Source organism: Siphateles boraxobius, unplaced genomic scaffold, assembly GCF_051911475.1.
Source record: "Siphateles boraxobius isolate OS27281-9 unplaced genomic scaffold, OSU_SipBor_1 33, whole genome shotgun sequence".
NCBI classification, from domain to species: domain Eukaryota; kingdom Metazoa; phylum Chordata; class Actinopteri; order Cypriniformes; family Leuciscidae; genus Siphateles; species Siphateles boraxobius.
Window position 1 is genome coordinate 10,873,008 of NW_027508953.1, and position 20,952 is coordinate 10,893,959.

Here is a 20,952-nt window from a genome sequence, read left to right on the forward strand (position 1 = left end):
TGATAAAAGACCCATTTATTTCTTAGTATGAAGAATATTTTTCATAATCTAAAGCAGTGGTTCTCAAACCTGTCTTAGGGACCCCTCACCACTGCACATTTTATATGTCATCAGACACACCTAATACAAGTCCTGCAGTCTGCACTAATGAGCTGATAAGTTGAATCGGGTGTGTTAGGTGAGGGAGACATGCAAAATCTGCATTGGCGAGGGGACCTTTTTTTCCCCACTATCAAGAACCTTTGTGCAATTGAAATGATCCATTGATGTTAAATGTTCTTTTTGTAGCCATAGCTGCTAATAAAGTTTCTTTTTTGAAAAGATCTGATTGTAGGCTATTCTATGAATCTAAGCTTTGGGTCTGTGATTGCGGCTCGCAGTGGTCCACGCCCAGCAGAAAAGCAAAGCTCGGCTCTGCGCGACACATCCGGGGCTCGTTCAGGGGTGTCACTCAAGCCTGCGAAGATGGCGACGACAGGCAGAAATACACTCCTATCGGTTAGCTCAAATGTAAATAAAAGCATATCCGAAAGCCAAAACCCCGAGGAGGATGACGGACAGAATTTATGGTAGGCCTAGCCAGTTCTTTGATCCCCTATTCAATCTCGGATGTTATGTGCAGAACGCGGCTTTAGGTGACCCATAGCCGCATGTGACAGTTGTTAGCCGCTAACTTGCAAATTGCCCCAGCCGGGCAGGAACACACAGGCCAGTCTGAATCAATGATCGCAGGGATGCACAATGAATAAAGCAACGTGATTTAAAAGCTAACGCCACTCTGTGTTCCTTTACGTTCAGGTCATCGATATTGAGTGAGGTGTCGACGCGCTCTCGATCAAAATTGCCGTCAGGAAAGAATGTGGTGATTATGGGTGGGTGTTTTTTTCTTCTTCTGTCACACATAAATGCTGTTTCATGTCTGCTGTGCATCCTATTGACCTGCATCCAATGGTTCATTCATTATTATTAAAAAACATACAATGCTGACTGAATTGACGCTATCGCTCGCTCGCTCTAAGCGAACTGATGTTATTGTAAGTGTGCTGTTATTGTTAATGAGCGCACGTCATTGTCTCCACTACAGTCATCGCTGTCAGACACCGCGCGCACAAAAGACCATAGTGTCTGTCGCGTGAATTTTATATTAACAGACATTTATTCCGTCTCAACGATTTACATGCGTTACAGGCTGTCGGTTTTGGTGAATACAGATAATCCGCACTCTCAGACACGGGCTGTGTCTCAAACCCTACCGTGCAGCCTACCTAGACAGAATCATAGGTGTGTTCCGATTAGCAAAATGCTGCACTCGAAACGTATGAGATACTAAAAAGGCTTTATGGGTGTATGTGATGCACAGAAAGTGCTGTCTAGGCGTCTATGATGATGACTGAAAATGATGTCTAGGTAGGCAGCTCACTAGTTTTTGAGACGCAGTTAGTGAATGGCTCATATTTGCTGCCTTGGGTGCTTTTACTCCCTATGATACTGTCATCTATGTTGAATATCTTCAAATATATATATTTTTGTTAGTGTAATTCATTATTATTTTAAGGACTGTTTTAACTATGCTCTGAGCATGTTTTTTTTCTTACCATCTTAAGATAATAAAATCTGTTATTAGTGTACTTTCTGGAGTTGTAATTTCAGTGTGCGGAGAGTTGGCTAAACCTTTTTGTTTTTCTCACCATATATAAACACACTTTGTTGTCTTAATACCTAATACAAATACCTAAATTCACATTTAATTCAATTAAATTCACATTTATTTGTATAGCGCTTTTCACAATATACATAGTTTCAAAGCAGCTTTACGGAAAATGCATGAGTCCACATTACAATTTAGAGTGATCTGTTATCAGAGGTAACTGTTTAAGTTATGCATTTCAGATATGTACGTATACAAATCACACAGTTAGCTAAAATGTATGTAAACATTTTAATAATTTAAGGCAAAAATAATGCTCATTGAAGTAATGAATACATGTTTGCTAACAAATGATTATGACAGAAAATTGTAGCATTATTCCTTAAATTCTCCATCTAAATATAATAAAAAAATATATTAAGACATTTATTTAAGAAATATAGTACCAGCTGTTACAAATAATAAAAAAAAGGAAAGCATTATGCATTATACACTTTCACTTTCAGTAGCATTTTTGCCTCAATCTCTGGTTTTGTATAATTTACTTAAGGAGTAAATGTCTGTTAAATATTTTATTACCAATCCAAAATTTACATGTCTGTTTTGACTTTGTTGCAAAAGCTATACAATTTAATCAGCCATTATAAAAGCACTGCAGCCATATGTACAATTTTCAATTCACTTATTTTTTAATTTGTATTTCTCTGCTTATTACAACAACAGGTAAGAGTAATACAGCATGGTTATATATGTTTTTCAGAATCCAAAAGTATCTAAGCTCCTAAATGTTTAATATAATTGCCTATGTGTTAATCTCACTTTTTTTACAGGTGAGGTGGGGTCCGGTAAGACCACCCTGGTAGCCAAACTACAAGGTGTAGAAGAGTATATGAAGGGCCGGGGCTTAGAGTACCTGTATTTCAATGTTCACGATGATGATATTGATGGTAAGGATTAGACAGTCTACAGTTTGATATTGGGAATATATAGACAGTTTTTGATGTGTAACCTTAAATGACACTGAAATAAGGAAAGCTGGTTGTGATCCACGACAAACAATCAATAGCTTTTAACACTGCAGTATTTTGATGCCAAGTTAATTATTCAAGACATTATCTGTGAGTATAGAGGCACCCTAATGACCAACATTAGGAAAGTCAAAACAGGCATGCTAAAGCTAACAAAACTCTTTTTGGCAGATCATGCACGGTGTAATGCATGGGTGCTGGATGGGGACCTGTACCACAAAGGCCTGCAGAAGTTCGCCGTATCGACGGAGAACCTGGAGGACTCGCTGGTTGTGTTTGTGGTGGATCTGTCCCGGCCCTGGTTGGCCATCGATTCGCTGCAGAAATGGGGCAGCGTGGTGAGGGATTTTGTGGACAAGCTCAGAGTTCCCCCTGAAACCATGAGAGAGCTGGAGCTCAGATGTGAGTAGCTTCTTTGTGTGTGCGTTGATATTGTGAGTGTGTTCGCATGCCAAGTACCCTGTAAGAATAATCTAGTGTGGTGATGCATTTTAATCTGTGATGGTCCTTATAGATCGCTGCAGGCATTTCTTTTACTTGCATGAATGAGTTTCCAGTTAGTAAATAACCTATAGTAAATGCAGTTAGAATGTGACTGTTTGTGCATGCAGTGACAAAGCAGTTCCAGGAGTATGTGGAACCAGGAAGTGACCTGGAGGCTGTGCCCCAGAGAAGGAATCCTGAGTCAGAGGAAGAGAGCGTCCTGCTACCGCTGGGAGATAACACACTCACACACAACCTGGGCCTGCCTATAGTGGTGGTCTGCACTAAGGTACTCCTGCTTACCTCAAACTACTCCTGACATGTAATTATTTTGTATTTAAAAGAGCAGCTACAACACCAGATGCATTTATACACAATCATTCAAAAGTTTGGGGGCGGTAACATTTTTAAAAATGCTTTTGAAAGAAGCCTCTTATGATTATTTGATTAAAATACAGTTAAAAAAATAATAATAATAAAAAAAAATGATATATATATATATATATATATATATATATATATATATATATATATATTGTGAAATATTATTAGAATTTTAAATGTTGTATATTTGAATATATATTTTAAACTCTAATTTATTCCTGTGATGGCAAAGCTGAATTTTCAGCACGCATTACTCTGGTCTTCACTGTCATCGGAAATCATTCTAATATGCTGATTTGATTTGGTGCTCAAGAAACATTTTTTTTTATTAATATTGATGTTTAAAACAGTTGTGCTGCTTAATACTTTTGTGGAAATCTTGATACATTTTTTTTTAGGTTTTAATTAATATCAATGTTAAAAGAACAGCATTTATAACAGCCTTATAAATGTCTTTAATGACACTTTTTGTGAATTTAATGCATCCTTGCTGAATAAACTATTAACACTATTGTATTTATATTATTAGCATAACAGTTTGAGTGAAAAGTTAACATTTGACCTTTTTTTACATGGCAATTTACATGTTCAATGTCACAAATGTCATTGGTAAACTAGAAAGGGTGCAGAATTCTGTATATTTCTAATTCTTTTACTTTTTCATTATTTTAAATATTTACATAATCTTAAAGCCTTTAGCTTATTACTTTGGATTTTGCCAGTGTGCTCTCAGACTATTGGACCTCACGTATTTCAAAGAATATGATCATCTTGCCATTTCTGTCCATTGTTTACCAAGATGATTTTGCTTTTAATTTCACTATAAGCCCCAAATATATGAAGTTACAAAACAAGGATGGACTAAAATATTAATGGGGAATCCCTTTCATAAGTCTCTCTCTTTCTTTCTCTGTAGTGTGATGCGATCAGCACTTTGGAGAAGGAGCACGATTATAAAGACGAGCACTTAGACTTCATCCAGTCTCACATTCGACGTTTCTGCTTGCAGTGTATCCTTACGCATCAGCACATCTAAACCAAAGATGTAATGACAATTATATTTCACTCTGCACATCTTAGTCATCTGATGGCCAGGCTATTTCCATGTTCAATTTTATCTTTAAATGTCAGGAGTAGGGCAGTGTGATTAATCGTATTAATCAAACTATAATTAAATAATTACAACTATTTTGTGCCACATTCCATCCTTTCCTTCACAGTGGTGCGCTTTCGTTCCTCCCTAAAACCTCAAACATGACATCCAAATCAGCCAAATAAGTTAAAATTGTAAAATGCAGTCTACTGTTGCTAAACTGCTGGATGTGTTTGATATTAAACAGTGTTATTAAAAGCAAAAAGAGACACTGGTCCACAGACGGCTTTCTGACCAACACGGATAAGCAAAAGGGCTTTGGATATGAGCCTAAATGTGTACACAAAAATGTCAAAATGCCTTTTTGGAGAGTATTCACGTAAACAGTGGATTATGTCTTGACTAGTAAACGTACACAGTTGAGAAAGAAACGCATGTGTAACAGTATATTGGACATTTTTTGTTGTAGGCTATTATCTGAATACTGTTAGTGCATTTTCCTGAAAAACTTGAAAAACACTGTTTATTTAATTTGTATTTTTGTTCTATTGTATTTATTTGTCTGTTTTGTTTGAAATGAGTTTTTGTTCTTATTGTATTGCTAACTGTTTACTTGTCTTATGTAATTATTTTGAGGACCTTTTACTTACATTAGTTAACCTATTATTATTTTTTGTTGAAGTATCGATAATTTTTCAATTTAACTGATATTTAAAACGACTGATATCGTGAAATAAGACTTGGATCATATCGCCCACCAATAATCGTGTTAAATAATTGTGACTTCAATATTGACCAAAACTACTTATTGTTATGATTTTTGCCATAATTAAGCATTCCTCGTCAGAAGTGTGCATTTGTGTGCATCTGAATACAACAACAGGGGTTGCACAGATAGACGTCCTGCATCTTAAATTCGCCGTAAAATCAATATTTACTATTCTTATTTCTTTTTGCTTATTATAAATGATTTATCCGTGCACATCATTATTTAAAAAAATTCATATGCCTTTGTAATCTTTAATCAAAAATGTCTATATATCCTCCACAACTTACTGCAAACTGACATTCAGATCTGCCTCTATTTAGTTAGAAACACCCAACTTCCTGCGATCCAATCAATCTCCGAAGGATGAAATCAAATCCCGCCCTACGTTTTTTCTCATTCCAGAAGTCGTTTCACTCGGATATACGTAACAATAGGGAAGAACAGAGTATGCAACTTCCATTTCATGTCGACTTTAATGTCTTTTTTAACATTAGAGGATGGTAACATGATCAGCTGACCTGCCATAATGGCTGCTTTCCAAAAAATCTGTACAATAGGGAGAGTCTTGTTTCTGCTTAAATGTAACCCCGTCTTGTTTTTCTCCTTCACAAGTGACCTTTCAGATGGGGCAGCACTACTCTACACATCTATGAAGGAGAACAAAAATCTAGATTTGTTATATAAATACCTCGTTCACAGGTTATACGGCTTTCCTTTCAACATCCCAGCTCAGGTGGTAGAGAAAGACTCTGTGTTTATGTAAGTAGTTGGATGTCAAGAAACATGTTGATTTTTATTTTACTACTAAAGTCTGCACATGGAATCAAAATCAATTGCATATTGTTTATCTTTATGTAAAAAACAATGTTATAGATTTTGTATTAATTTAGTTTTATTAATATGTATTTTCATTCACCTGGAATACAGTATATCAGATTTTTGGTGTAAATTTGTCTGTCATTCAAATGTTTCTTTAAATGGTAAATGTATTATTATCTGTGTCTCACTTTCAGTCCGTCAGGATGGGACAATGAAAAAAAGATTGCCATTCTGCATGAAAATTTCCAGTCAGTAAAAGCAGACGACAACTTTGAAGATGTAATAGTGAAACCTCCAATTAGAAAGGTAAAGGCTCGGTCCTAATTTGCCAGTGTTTGTGCAATTAGCTAGTGAGTCTTTTTTTTTTACTAGCGACTGCTCATTTCTGAAATGTCTTTCTAGTTTGTACATGAGAAGGAAGTTCAAGCTGAAGATGACCAAGTTTTTCTACTAAAGTTGCAGGTAATTGCTAAATATTTTATAATATCATAAAAAAAAAATCTTGATTTATTCTCCAAAGTGCCTGGGTGGAGTGATGTTTTATTCTTAAACTTGTAATTGTATACATAGATTACCATTCCAAAGTTTTTTTCTTTAATAGTAAAATTGTGAAGTATTATTTATTTCAATTTAAAATAACTTATATTTTAATGTATTTAATATATATAATTTACTCATGTGATTGCAAAGCTGAATGTATACAAAAATAAATAGAAAGTAAAATATATATACTCTCTCTCTCTCTCTCTCTCTCTCACACACACACACACGCGCGCATGTTTACTTAACTATCTAAATGGAGACAATCCATAGACTTAATTGTTCCCATCAAACAAAACTTTCTGCATTTTTAAAAAACCTTTAATCATTTTTTATATTTTTAATTACTATTTTTATACCAGATTTACGAATGAGGACGTCCCTAAATGGAGGTTTTTGGAGATTTTGTCAGGTTTCGGTCACTTCTAGGCACAAATTTGTCCCCAAAATATAGTTAAGTAGGTACACACACAGACAGAAACATTACCCACATGTTTAAGTTTCCTGTCTTAAACAAAATGTGGCAAAAGTGAGATTCAGTGAGACGTTAGCTCACTATTTATAAGTCTAGTAACCTGAAAAGTTTAGTTAGTGATGCATGGAACTCTGAATCTCTGAATGATTTTTCTGTCTTCGTTCTGTTCTCAGTCTCTGTTATCTAAACAGCCTCCAGTCAGTGCAGGAAGACCAGTGGTGAGTGCTTTACATGGGCTCCATTTACATTTCAGCCCACGGTTACTCAATGTTGAATCATGCTTTGGGTGGAGACCTTTTCTGCTGCAAGACATTAACATGTATTAATTTCACAGACACTTTTATCCAAAACAATTTAAGTAAAGATCCATACTTATTGTTGCACAATGTTTACATGTGACTACAGAATTACTCCTTTAGTTAATTTTTCTTATTATAAAGTTTTATAATCCTAAAACATTTCTGTATGTGTGTGTGTAATAGGACCCAACAAACAGAGCTCCCACCGGTTCACCAAGGACAACCAACCGTTCAGCAGCCGCTAATGTGGCAAACGTCATGCCCATGCAATCAGGTACCAAGAAGATTGATCCCAACATGAAAGGTGTGTATAAGAACGCTGTATTCAGGATGCATGCCTCCGTCTTCTCTCCACCTTTCTCTCTCTTTCCTTCTGTATCCCGCTCTCTATTTTCTCTCCTCGGCTGCATCTTTCCAACTTTGGGAGCAAGACCTTTTGGAGTCACACCTTTCTACTTCCAGGGAATTTATTTTTTCAAGTCCTTGGATCTGTTTTCCTGGTTTTCATCACTCTCTCATCTTGGGAAAAAAGTAACATTTGACCTTAAACATGAGATCCCATCCTCTTTTTTTTTAGGCAAAGCTTGTTTATTTAGCTTCATTTGGAAAAACTATTTTAGGCCGCAGTGATCATGAATACACTTTCAGTGTCTCCAGAGATTGTGTTTCAGGATCTTTTCCTGTATGCAAAGGAGGACTCTACTCTCATGGTTTTAGATCATATGAACATTGCTGCCATGTTTGGAGAGGATTAGAAAAGCTTGTTGGGATTAAAGCTTGATTCCTTGCTGAATTTCTCTAAGACTTTCATTTTGACTTCACCTCCTTTGAACACATTTTTAATTCCAGTTTAGGGTCTGGTACACATTACTGTTTTGCACTGATCTGAAACTAGTTTAGTCTAGTTTCAGCTTGTATGATTGTGCTAATTATTGTCATTTCTCATGGCAGGAGGTCAGACAAGTGAGGGCGTGCTGGCTAACTTCTTCAACAGTCTGTTGACTAAGAAAGCAGGCTCACCCGGCCCAGGTGGCCAACCTACAGGAGGAGGGAGCAACACGCCAGGAACAGTCCGCAAGTCAGGTGAGGGATCCTTCTTGACACTATATCACCCACACATTCATATAAATGTCCACTATAATGTCCACTGAATGGTATATATTTGAAGTGTTTTGACCTTTTGTATTTCAACAACAGAAAATTCTGTATAAAACCTTTTTACATGGTACGCAGCGGGACGTGTTGTCGTGCATGACTCCTAGCGTTACCACCATGCTGGATTAAACAATTGTACGTTTCGTTACATCATTAGCTATGTTTCAATCCAAAGTTGCAAATTTAACTTATGCACCTAATTGAAATATTGCATAAAACATTTGCAAATAAAGCACCGTTTCTATTCCATGTGTTCAAGAGAACAAAATCTTGGAACTTGGCAGACGTGCAGATGAAACGCAATAAATGGTGTCATGTTATCTTGCGTTCAGATGCCTGATTTTTGTAAATGCTGTAATATCTGGGAGGTCATTATACCAAATAATTTTGATGGCAGACTTTGGCTCAGGCATTTCAAATGATTTAATACAACATTTGAGATTCTGTGAAATGAAACTTGAAAATCCACTTGTTAGTCCAGTTATTTATTCACATCCTCTTTTGAGGCAAAGTCACCCGAGTGATTTTTTTGTTGCGTATTGAGGGATTTATTTGGTAAATGTGTTTCCATTGTAGTTTATGCACATGTATTCTTATCGGATAAAAAAAAGAAGAACCGACTCAATTATTTCCATCCAGTGTTTTTTAATGCAATATCCCAAACATTTGCATAGTTGGATGGAAATGGCTAATGAGCAGTCAGAGAGGATTTACGCTACTGTCCACAAGTTTGGGGTCGTAAAGTTTTTTTTTTTTTTGGAAAGTAATTTAAAGCATCCTTGCTGAATAAAAGTATTGGGTCATTCTGTCAAATCAACCAAATTTCAGAAACTTCCCTGGCACAAATTTTTTATTTTGTTCACATTTTTTCTGAAGAAAGACAAACATCTTAATTAATCTTAGTTATGATTTCACATTCTGGTTCTTAACCAACTTTTCTTTTGGTATCTTCATTTTGAAGGCCTTGTATGGTTTAATTCAACTGATATTGGGATCTTAATATAGCTTCAAGCATAAATTGTTAAATCGTACACCTTTTCAATGGTCGAAAACTAAGTCACTTTGCTTACAGCTGATACTTATTGTATTTAAAGGGGAATGTCTGAAGAATGAATATTGAAACCTGAAATGTAGCTTGTTTCCCTTTATCAAAACAATTGCACATTATAGAACATACCCGTCTGAGTGCCAAAAATACACTGAAAGTTGTAGCACATTAACTTTTTCTCAGTAGTCTGAAACCGATTGAAATATAGAATCTTATGAACAGAGATATTTGGAGCAAGGGGTTTTGTTCATTTAAACAGCTTCTGAAGCTAGCAAGAGTTTAAATCTGCAGTATCATACCTACACGATAGAAAAATTGTCATGCCTTCAAGGAAAGTGTGTTTGCTCTCCCCACACATTGTTTCACATCAATAAACCAAGATTTGCCTCACCTGGATTGTTTAAGTATTACAATTTCCTATTGTTGTGACGTGAAGCATAGTCATAAATCGATTAGCATCCACTATATTTGGAGGAATCACTGACAATACCTCAAACTTTGAAACATTTAAGGGCTCTCTTCTCACATTCGAAATAGTTCAACTTGGGTAATTCTAAACCCCGGCTTAATGGAATACTGGGGTTATCTTCCCCCGGTTTCACAGACAAGGCTTAAGCTTTTCCCAGACTTAATGCATTTTTGAGCTGTTTTAACTGAAAGTAACTTGCACTGACATATTTTAAAATATCTCAGTGCCATTGTTTGGTCTCAAGATGCACACCAGTAATGTTTATTTCCTAAGACTTATATATAAAGGCTACTTAAATGCCCTAATTGAACTAAGGCCTAATCCTGGCTTAGTCTAAGCCCTGTATTTGGAACCGGGCCCTTATTTTATGTTTCACACTGCTCATACTTTTCCTAGAGTTAACAATTAATCTTGGTTATTCATAATCTGAGATGTCACTCTATACATTCCTAAACCCTGGGTTACTGTTCTTATTTGCATATATTGCGGTGTCAACAGCCATGACTGGATAAACACATCACATTTGGTTTTCAACCACTAAAAAAGGGTAAAATTCAATAATTCGGATATGGTGCAGCATTGAGATCCCAATACCTCTGGGATGGAACCATATAGCCTTAAAAACGGAGATTCCAAAAGAAACATTTTGTAGGAAACAGAATCTAAAAACATATTAAGATATCTTTAATACTTCTTTAGTTACAGGCAGTCAAACTTTGTAAAAAAAATATATGCAATTGTTTTGATAAAGGGAAACAAAATATTTTATACTTTCAATATTGGTTCTTCAGAGATTTTTCTTGTAATAAAATACGTTTTGGCTATATGCAAAGTGACCCATATTTGGTTTTCAACCATTGAAAATGGGTCAAATTCAACAATTTAAACATGGTCATATTGGGAACCCCATATCTTTGGGATTTAACCATATAGGGCCTTAAAAATTAAGATTCCAAAAGAGAAGTTTTTGAGAAATGTTGTTGACGAGTTTAAAGGTGAGGTCACATTTTGGTTAAATTTTGCAGGCAAAAAAGACCCAATGTCTATTTCCAATAATGTAGTGATGTATGAAGCACAGCTCACACAGAAGTCACTTTCAAACCAACCAGTTTACTGTTGGTCAATGCGACAAAGTTTTTCGTGCTCTCGCAATTCCAGATTGCATGATTTTTTTTAATGGAAATTACTGGATTTTGTTAACAAAAAATCACAGAACAAAAGTAAATGTGATGGTCCTCACTGCAGAACATGAAATCCACGGGGAGGAGTCGGATCTAGATCCAACTCCTCCCACCTTACATATACCTAAACCTACCCATCTCCGCCCCCTGATCCCTAAACCCACCCCTAATCCCTAAATCCACCCTTAATCCTACCCATCTCCACCCCTTGGATCTTGATCCGACTCCTCCCCGTGGATCTCATGTACTGCATTGAGGTGCTACTGTGAACATTGGAACATGGAGGGCAACATAAATAATATATTATATGGAGAATAACTGTTTTTCTTATTAACTTTAACGTACATGCAACACAGAATACGGTATATGCAGAAATCACCTAATTCAAGGATTCAGCTGAAGGTCCGTCAGATTATCTTCAAAACACTTCAAATCTTGTCTTGTTCATGTTGTACACGTGTGAGGTCACTTAAGTTTGTTCCGTTCTCCCTTTTTGTTTGTTTGTCATTATATTGTCCTCATCACCCTCCTCTCCTGTACATTTATCCTCCCATCTCAGATCTCTGACATCAGCGACGGTAAAATAAATATATTTGATATAATCTCCTCTGCATGTGCAGCTAAAAACCCAGCTAATCATTCAAGCTAAAATGTCAACCTCATTGTTTATCAGATTACTAATAACCTAGTAATCTATCCCAAAATGCAACAGAGCAAATTAACATGCAACCTCCTTAAATGGATGAAATTTTCATCTCTTACTCACCCTCATGTTGTTCCAAACCCTTTTGTGGAAAACAAAAGAAGATACTTTTAAAATGACTTTTTTTGTCCATACAATTAAAGTTAAGGGGGTTTATTGTTGTTTAGGGCTTTCATTGTATGGACAAAAACAGTTAAAACACTCTTCAAAAATATCTTATTTTGTGTACCATTGAAGAAGGACATTTATTAATGAATTATCGCTTTGAACATTAAACTGGAACAAGAGCTAAAGTAATAAGAGTAAAACAATTAAACAACAATAGTTCGGACTGAATTATTGACAGTAAACGCATATGTTTAACATGCTCACAAAGGGTTTGTACAGATTTAGTATTCAACTTTCAAGCTTTAAAAGTAACACAGCTAACGCAGTCATTTTACGGCACACACTATTGTGTTCTTTCATATTATGCTTCTGCATCTTGGTTTGTTTTTGAACCCATAATGCAGCTTGGTTTTATGGGAGTGTATTAAAGGTAAAGTACGTCTTTGGTGACAGTGACCTCTCCCAATCATCATCCTCTGCCCTGGTTTTCTTTCTGTTACTATGTGTAAGTCTATCTGTAATAGTTTTTTTACCCTTTTTTCCCTTTTGTACGCATGTATGAATGAATGAGTGAGCAACAACATTCGTGTGCACTATGTTCACCAGTCATGATATTTAACCCCTTCAAACTGTCTTTCATCATGTGTGTTAGCCAGGGGATGTTGGCCACGCTAAGGTGTGTGTTAGGCTACTTTCCCTCACTTCCTTTTGCTTTAACCAGTGCTGCATCTTTTTATAACAGCTATGATTTTCTTTTAGCACTTTACACACTTCTGCATGTTTAACTTTGGCATGTGTTATACATCACTGTCCTTTTCGTTTCGGGCCCCTCGTCCTGCTCCTTTGTTATTAACACTGTCCGTCAACACTTATTAACACTTAGTTTCAAATTACACAATGTAAGGCCTCCTAATAATCACTGCATGAAGGTAACCTAATAAAGATAGCATAATCCATAGGTTATCTTTAAATTTGGCTTGTTTTTCTTGGTACTGATTACAAGGTCCTGACATTTTCTGCTACTACTACTACTACACTCAGTGGGTCTCATTCATGAAACATTCGTAAATATACGAGTAAATATGTGAGTGATTTGTGCGTAAAAATACCTTTCCGAAAACTCTTCTCCTGATTCACAAATACTTCATAACTGTCAGATGTGATAGTGTGATAGTGAAATGTGTGTGTGTGTTAATGAATTCCAAACAGTCGTAAATGGGACGCGCATGCACTCTCACTCAATTACCATAAATCCCGCCCATTAAATCCGACTGACAACTACATATGGGCATCATATTATGATACAAAAGGAAGGATTTCAACATGTCTTCTCAAAAGCGAATTAAAAAGAAAAATTTCAAAGATGCATAAATTTTTATTTTTTCTGAAAATACGCCTTTTGCGCAGCGCTCTATCTGCCAAATCTAGCAAAAGCACTATATCAGCCATCGTAAACGTTTCTTGTTATGCCTGATTTTGGCCATTTTATAGGAAACAATTTTCGTAACAATTAAGGGGCTATTAGTTTGCCCAGCCCTATTGAAAGCAATAAATTATTTGATTAAAGTGTTCTGTTTGCAGATGCTATTACTGGCTCTCATAATAAAAGTAAAAAGAAAAACCGTATGTATTTATTATATATAATATTTTTTTGAAAATGCTGTGTAAATATGTACCCGATTAAGGTGGATTAAAATGCAGCCTTATTAATGAGCAAAACATTCGGATGTTAAGCGCAGTATTTACGCGTGGCTGGAAGCAGGTGTAGATTTCTTTCATACCAACTAACATTTGGAAAATACGAACATTTTAATGAATCTGAAAATTTAAGCCAGAACCACTTTACACACGATTTACACACAAATTCGTTCTGCCCGTGTTTCATGAATGAGACCCAGTGTATCGAATTGAAAAGTAAATGGTAACACTTTAAAATAAGGTTTGATTTGTTAACATTAGTTAATATGAACTAATAATGAACTGCACTTCTACAGCATTTATTAATTTTAGTTAATGTTAATTTCAACACAATTTCAAATTCAACATTTGTTAACATTAGTTAATGCACTGTGAACTAACATGAAAAAACAATGAACAACTATTGTACTAACATTAACAAAGATGAACAAATACAGTAACAAAGATGAACAAATACAGTAACAAATGTATTGCTTATGGTTAGTTTGTTAGTTAATACATTAACTAATGTTAACAATTTAAACCTTATTGTAAAGTGTTACCACATAAATTATATGCAATAACACTACTGTTCAAACGTTTTTAAAAAGAAACTTCTTATGCTTATTACTAAGACTATGTTTATTTGATAAAAAGATACAGTAATATTGTGAAACAAAAGCTGAGTTTTCAGCTTCACTACTACAGTTTTCAGTGTTACATGTTCCTTCAGAAATCATTTCCTGATTTGCTGCTAAAGAAACAAGTCTTATTATTATCAATGTTTAAAACAGTTGTGCTACTAAATATTTTTTGGAAACCATGATCATTTTTTTCAGGATCCTTTGATTAATAGTTTAAAGTTTAAAAGAACAGCATTTAGTTGAAATAATATTATAAATGTACTTTGACACTTTTAATCAATATATTGCATTCTTGTGGAATTAAAGTATAAATTTCTGTAAAAAAAACAAAAACAACAACAACAAAAAAACATTCTTACTGGCCCACACTTTTGAATGGTAGTGTATATTTTCTTTTGCAACTAATTTTACCCGTGGTTAAGTTTGTCTTTAGACAAGGTCACACTAGGCTTTGTGCATGAAAAATTACTTCTGACCCGCAACAATGCAAAACATGCAGCTTTTAAGTTCGTGTTCATCCAACCGGTCAGTCTGTGACATTAAAATGCTCTGTTGGTCAAATGTCTTTAGTTATGCTTCAGACATCAGTTTGGTTCAGAAGGTTAAAAAATTAAAACATATTTGTATATTCTTGCATTTGCGGTTGCTTGCATTCACAAACATATGAATAGTGAATGACACAAAGACTAGTGTGACCACACTTTTTCTTAGTTGCACTATATTGAAGCAGAAAACTGTTGCTCAAACAGAGCATGGCACTTTGATTCCCAGGGAATCAGTCATGGGTTTGATTCCCCGGGAATGCATAAACTGATAAAAATGTATACCTGGAATGCAATGCAAGTCACTTTGGACTTTGCCAAATGTGTAAATGTAGATGACAATAAGTAAATGTTGCGTTCCGGCACTGTAAAGGTGGAGAATCATGTCAAAACTAAGAGCAAGCAAATTAAATCCTGTAAGGTACCATCCACAATTGCTGCAGGGCTAATTGCTAGCACATAATTAGCGAACTTCAAGCACGAAGTATACTTTGTTTTTTTACGTGTATGTGTATAGTCAAACACATAGCCTTTCATATTTGATATTGTGTGCGAACACAGGCGGTCGACACGTGCTCTAGAAAGTTTCATCTTTGTCCAGTGACTGCGCTATTTTTCTCAGGAGGTTATGACTGCTAAAAATTTCTTTGAATTCTTTTGAACTAAAGTTGTGGCTATCTCATAACCCCTCACACAAGCGCCTGTCAATGTGGGCATCTGTTGTTGTTCCATCTCTTTAGTTTCGATTTCTACTTGAAGCAATGGCCTGGCAGTGTTGCCAGATTTAGTCGACGATTTCCAGCCCAAAAGATTACCAAAATCCGACAACAAAAAATTAACAACAACAAGAATTTGCTTACCTTTGTGTAAGAAACTACAGTACGTCTATGTACGTGAAGTACATAATGTAGAGCATAATGGAGAACCTTGCACAATCAAAGCTCAGTATATGAGTACAGCCTGGACAGCCTTTAAAAGATATCCTGATGCTGGACAGATTTTGATTAAATCATGCAACTGTGCTCTGATTTCAGAATTATTTACAACGAGCCTTCGAGTCATCTCGCACCACAAGTGTAAATCACATTTTGAGTCAAGTCACTCTCCCACTCTACTGTCCAACTTATATTTAGGTCACTTTTGCATTGCGATCACTTGAATATACAGCTACACGGTAAAAATCTGTTCCCTTGTTGCGCCAAAACCCCGTCAATAGCTCAAATTTTGTCCAGCTTCCAATGTCTTTTTCTCTGGTCCAACCTGATCTAAAGAAGTCCAGTTGGGCAGGAACCCGGCCAATTGGGCAACAATGCGGCCCGGATCAGTTTTGCCACCTTGTGGAACAACTGATTAGTGCAAAACAAATTGTGCGGAAGTACGCACAGTTACAAAAATTGGGTTTTGTGCGTACTATTCTGGTGACGAAATATGCATCACGCACTTTGGATGCAGACCCTCGTGTACGTATAAAGGCCGATGTATACTTACAATAAGCCTTCAAACAGTGATAACGACTGAAGATCAAATCTTTGTATTTGGCTTCAGGGATAATTTCTAAATAAACAGTCTCAGCATTGTGAATTGTACCTTTTAAAGCCCTTGATACACAGATGGTTCTCATTCACAGCTAAATTTTTATTCAAAATAAATCTGTTTGTAAAGGTTTTCATTGCATGCTTTATGTTATTGTGTTGGCTGAATGTTCCTCAATTTTTTCTGTCATTTCAGCTTTCAAGCTGAATGCGTGTGTGAGTCTGTGTGAAGGTTCATTGACAGTCTTTCATCTCCATTCATTCCATCTTTGTGCATTTACTTTTCTCTTTCAAGCTCCAAATATCTTTATAATTCCAAAATCTTATTTCTGATCTTTCTGCTTAACATTGATCAATTGGAAAGGAATGGCTCACAGACTCATAAACACTTACACGCTATATGTTTTAAGTGTATAGCCATCCCTTATCACTGATTTAGGAATATTCTGGGTACAATACAAGTTAATCTCAATTGGCAGCACTTGAGGCATAATGTTTATTTCCACAAAAAATTGTCCCCTCCTCAAGCCAAAATCTGAAGAGGCACTGAGGCACTTACAATGGAAGTTAATGGGGCCGATGTGTAGTATAATCAAAAGACGTAAACAATATGTATATTAACATAAAAGCATGGGGGAACAAAATCTTACTAAGCTTTTCTGATCTTGCTAAACTATGTCCAATTTTACAACTTTTTTTTGCCATAACAATGTAATGCCTAAAACTATACAATTTATTTAAACAGCTTTATGGCTAAAATGAAAAAAAGAAAGGTTTAACAGAAGAATAAATGTGTGTTTTATAATCATTATATTTATAAACATCATTTCTCCATTTAAATTCTCCAAGAATTGGCCCCATTTACTTCCATTATAAGATCCTAACCGTAACCATCATTTCTTTATATATATATATATATTTTTTTTTTTCATTTTATTTATTAATTTTTTTTTTATTAAAGGGATTATATTACAAAATATATATTTTTGTGTGTGTGTATTTTTTGTTGTAATTAACATTATGCCACAGATGCTGCAGATTGAGCTTAACTTGTATGAACCCAGAATCTTCTTTTAAAGCTTTGGTTAATACTGTTTCCAAATAACGTGATATGAAATGTGGTCAGCGTACTCATATTAATTCCATCCGATTTTATCTTGTTTGTTCACAGGCTCCAAGTTGGGGTTGACAGATGTCCAGGCTGAGCTGGACCGGATCTCCAATAAATCTGACCTGGACTCCTCAGCCCCTAACGCCACCACACCCCCTGCCGAAAATGACGAATCCTGAACGAGAGGCGGGGATTATGCAAGCCCCTCCCCCTTTACACTGATTTCTCTGCCTCCCTTCTGCCACCTCTCCTCCCTTCCTCTCCCTCACTCTTTCTCTTGATCTTGTTCAGAAGGGGGATTTATTCCTGTTTATAACTTGTAAGGCCAGTGACTTGATGCTGCATGTCGGACAAATTGCGATTGCTATGTCTGTCTCCACACACACGCACACATGTACAGCGGACAGGTCCGTAAATAACCACAGAGGCAGGGTTGTCATAAAAAGGACACTAGAGCAGCGTTGAACACTAAAGGAGTGGCTTAGGGAGGAAATGGAGATGTAGAGCCAAGTCTGCATTAGAAAATGAAGGGGGTTTGTGAACTTGGGTGTATCTGTATGCAAGTTAGACTTTGGGTTTTGGTAGTGAATTAACTTATATGAAGGATCCTATTCATCTAGAGTAAAATCAGCCAGCTTCTGTTAAAAAAACGCACGTTTTTACTTTGTCTAATCTGAACAAAACAAATTAATAAAAATAAAGGGAAGCAGCACATTTCAGTCAGTGACAATTCAATCAAATGATTCATTAGATATGGTCCCCTTGTGTTGGTGTTTTCATTAAATGGTCATCTTTAGCACTCTTAATACCTGCCCTATTCTTTAGTGTATCAATAACAGAACCAGAACAAACATACATGATTTCAATGCTTTAGAATTTTCATAACCCCTTTTTTTGCTGCTGAGAAACTGTCAACAGTCACCAAGTCTGATTCGTCACCTGTGATCTGTTGTATACAATAAGTTTCTAAATATTGCACTATTACACAATATTAGGCTATGACACTGAAAATAATCACTTACAATGCTGATTGTAGCAAAATAGTACACTTAACTGGAGAGCGAGAGAGTTTTTAGCTTAGACATGGTTTATGAAGTCGTCTGTGTAACTGCTGAGCAAGACTGTTGATGGGACTGACAACTATGTCCAGTGTAAAAAAAAAAAATGTTTGTTTGTTTTCTATGTTCTTAAGAGCTTGAAAATTGGATGTTTCTGTGTATGTCTGTTTTCATCTCTCAACTACAGCCAGTTGTGGCACTGTTTATTAATGGATGCACTAGAGATCATGCAAACAAGATCAGTATTACTGTCTTTACATTGGTGTGTGTCTGAGTGTGTGTGTGGGAGTTGAGCAAAATTCAGCTGGATTTGTCTGTTTAGAGACTTTAACAGCTAGAAATTAGTAGTGTGAAGGGAAGGGAGGGGGCGAGGCAGAGGTGGCAGGGCAGGTGAGATCTCAGAACACGCTCACCTGCATGTACAGTCATCAACCGAACTTCTTACGAGAGGGAAGGGGGGGGGTGGATAAACATATGCTATTATGGTCCTGTAATTTCACGGTGTAGTGATGTTTCTCTGGATCAGGTCTGTAATCATTCAATTAAAGTTGTATTTATTGGGAATGGTTGCTGTCTTTGTTCTTTTGTGTGGGTGGAGAGAGATAGGAAACTGCATTACGACACAGGAAGTCTGTGATCTCAGCAAAAAAAAAAAAGTTCTTATTTGGAACAGTTTACTCAATGCTGAAATGAGATCAACATAATTACAAGATTGTTGTTGTTGTTTTTTTCAAAAAAGCATTGGACAAACTCTAGATTTGGTCCCAAACCAACAAAAATAAAGAAAAGTGCTCAAGAAAATAGTAAAGAAGTGATTAACAAAACAATGTTGATCAAATTTGATCAAAATAAAGGCCCTTTTTAAGAATAAAATATTGAATTTTTATTAAATTATTAGCAAGGTATTATAATAGCTTTTTATAATATTCAATGATGTTTAATGACGATTATAGTATTAAATGCATCATATAAAGAGCATTAGACCAACTGCAACAATGAGCAAATAAAAGCATATTAAGATGTTTTAGGCAAAATGCCTGAAAGTAATGTGATTTAATGATTTATCACTTTCGACTAATAGGTGGTGCTACTACAAAACTAATGTGGTGTGGTGTGGTCAGAGTAAGGTGACAATGACACATGCAAAGTTTGGTGTCAATGTGCCAAAGCTTTGCAGAGATACAGCCTCAGAGTCGTTTTGGCATCATCCCATCAAATTTGTTGATGCGGTATACAAAAACAGTTTAATCTATTGACACGAAATCCATAAATTTTTGGCGGCAATGAGATGATTAGATTTTGGTGAAAATTGGACAACCGGTCTAGGAGGAGCTAGAAAAAGTAGTTTTTTGACCCATTTACTCTAAAAACGCCTATAAAAACCTATGTTATTCTAGGATAAATATCCTTATCTCCTGAGGGTTTTCTGAAAAAATACTAAGAATTGTCAACGTCTACCAAAACCTTAATATCTAAGCCTCTGTAGCACTTAGAAACATTAAATAAAATACATTTAAAAGGTAAGAATCACAGGTTTTATTAAAACATGCTCCCTTAGCACTAACATAACACATTTTTCTCAAAATTCTCAAAATTATATGGGGAAGAAAAAATAAATAAATAATATAAAATATAATAAATAACATTTTAAACATGCCAACACACTTAAACAAGGCATCTTGTTATGAGAGAGAGGTGGGGAAAGTCCTGAGGTGGATCTGGGAACAGTCTCAGTCTCTGAGCTCCATGACTCATGCATCGATGTTATCTTGGAGATGGAGATATCTGAAAATGCATATGATAAAATGAATTTATAACATAACATTTGTATTATATGTATTATGTTATTTGTGTATATTTATAGTATTTATATTTATTCATTAAGCCATAATTATGACTATTTATTATGCTATTTATTTATTATGCCACTGTATTTATATTTATTATGCTATTTATTCATTATGCCAGTATTTTACTTATATATTAACATTATTGTATTTATTATTATTATCATTATCAACCATCATCACATAATTATTTTATTATTCATTATGCTATTTATTCATTATGCCATTATTGAATCACTATTTATTAAAACACAAATCATTACCTCCAGATCATGTCGAAGCAGTCCCTTGCATGGCCTTGAGGACGATGGTCTGGTAGCCTACAACAATTTTGTCTGC

The 20,952-nt window shown here is 35.5% G+C and overlaps 1 protein-coding gene across 7 annotated transcripts; it reads left to right on the forward strand.

Moving 5' to 3' along the window:
* Window positions 1–246: 246 nt before the first annotated feature.
* Window positions 247–19,330, forward strand: dync1li1 (dynein, cytoplasmic 1, light intermediate chain 1). Of its 7 annotated transcripts, none has more exons than XM_077195523.1 (14): window positions 413–569; window positions 799–872; window positions 2,479–2,595; window positions 2,848–3,078; window positions 3,288–3,448; window positions 4,460–4,553; window positions 6,029–6,164; window positions 6,419–6,530; window positions 6,627–6,686; window positions 7,413–7,457; window positions 7,722–7,812; window positions 8,490–8,621; window positions 11,951–11,969; window positions 17,769–19,330. In XM_077195523.1, the coding sequence occupies exons 1-13, from the start codon at window positions 466–468 to the stop codon at window positions 11,956–11,958; spliced, it is 1,365 nt and encodes a 454-aa protein (XP_077051638.1). In that variant the 5' UTR covers window positions 413–465; the 3' UTR covers window positions 11,959–11,969; window positions 17,769–19,330. The 7 variants fall into 7 exon arrangements, with proteins under 7 accessions (XP_077051633.1, XP_077051634.1, XP_077051638.1 ...); XM_077195522.1 differs by having other exon boundaries at window positions 414–569; window positions 7,722–7,842; XM_077195518.1 differs by lacking the exon at window positions 11,951–11,969 and having other exon boundaries at window positions 247–569; window positions 7,722–7,842.
* Window positions 19,331–20,952: the final 1,622 nt, after the last annotated feature.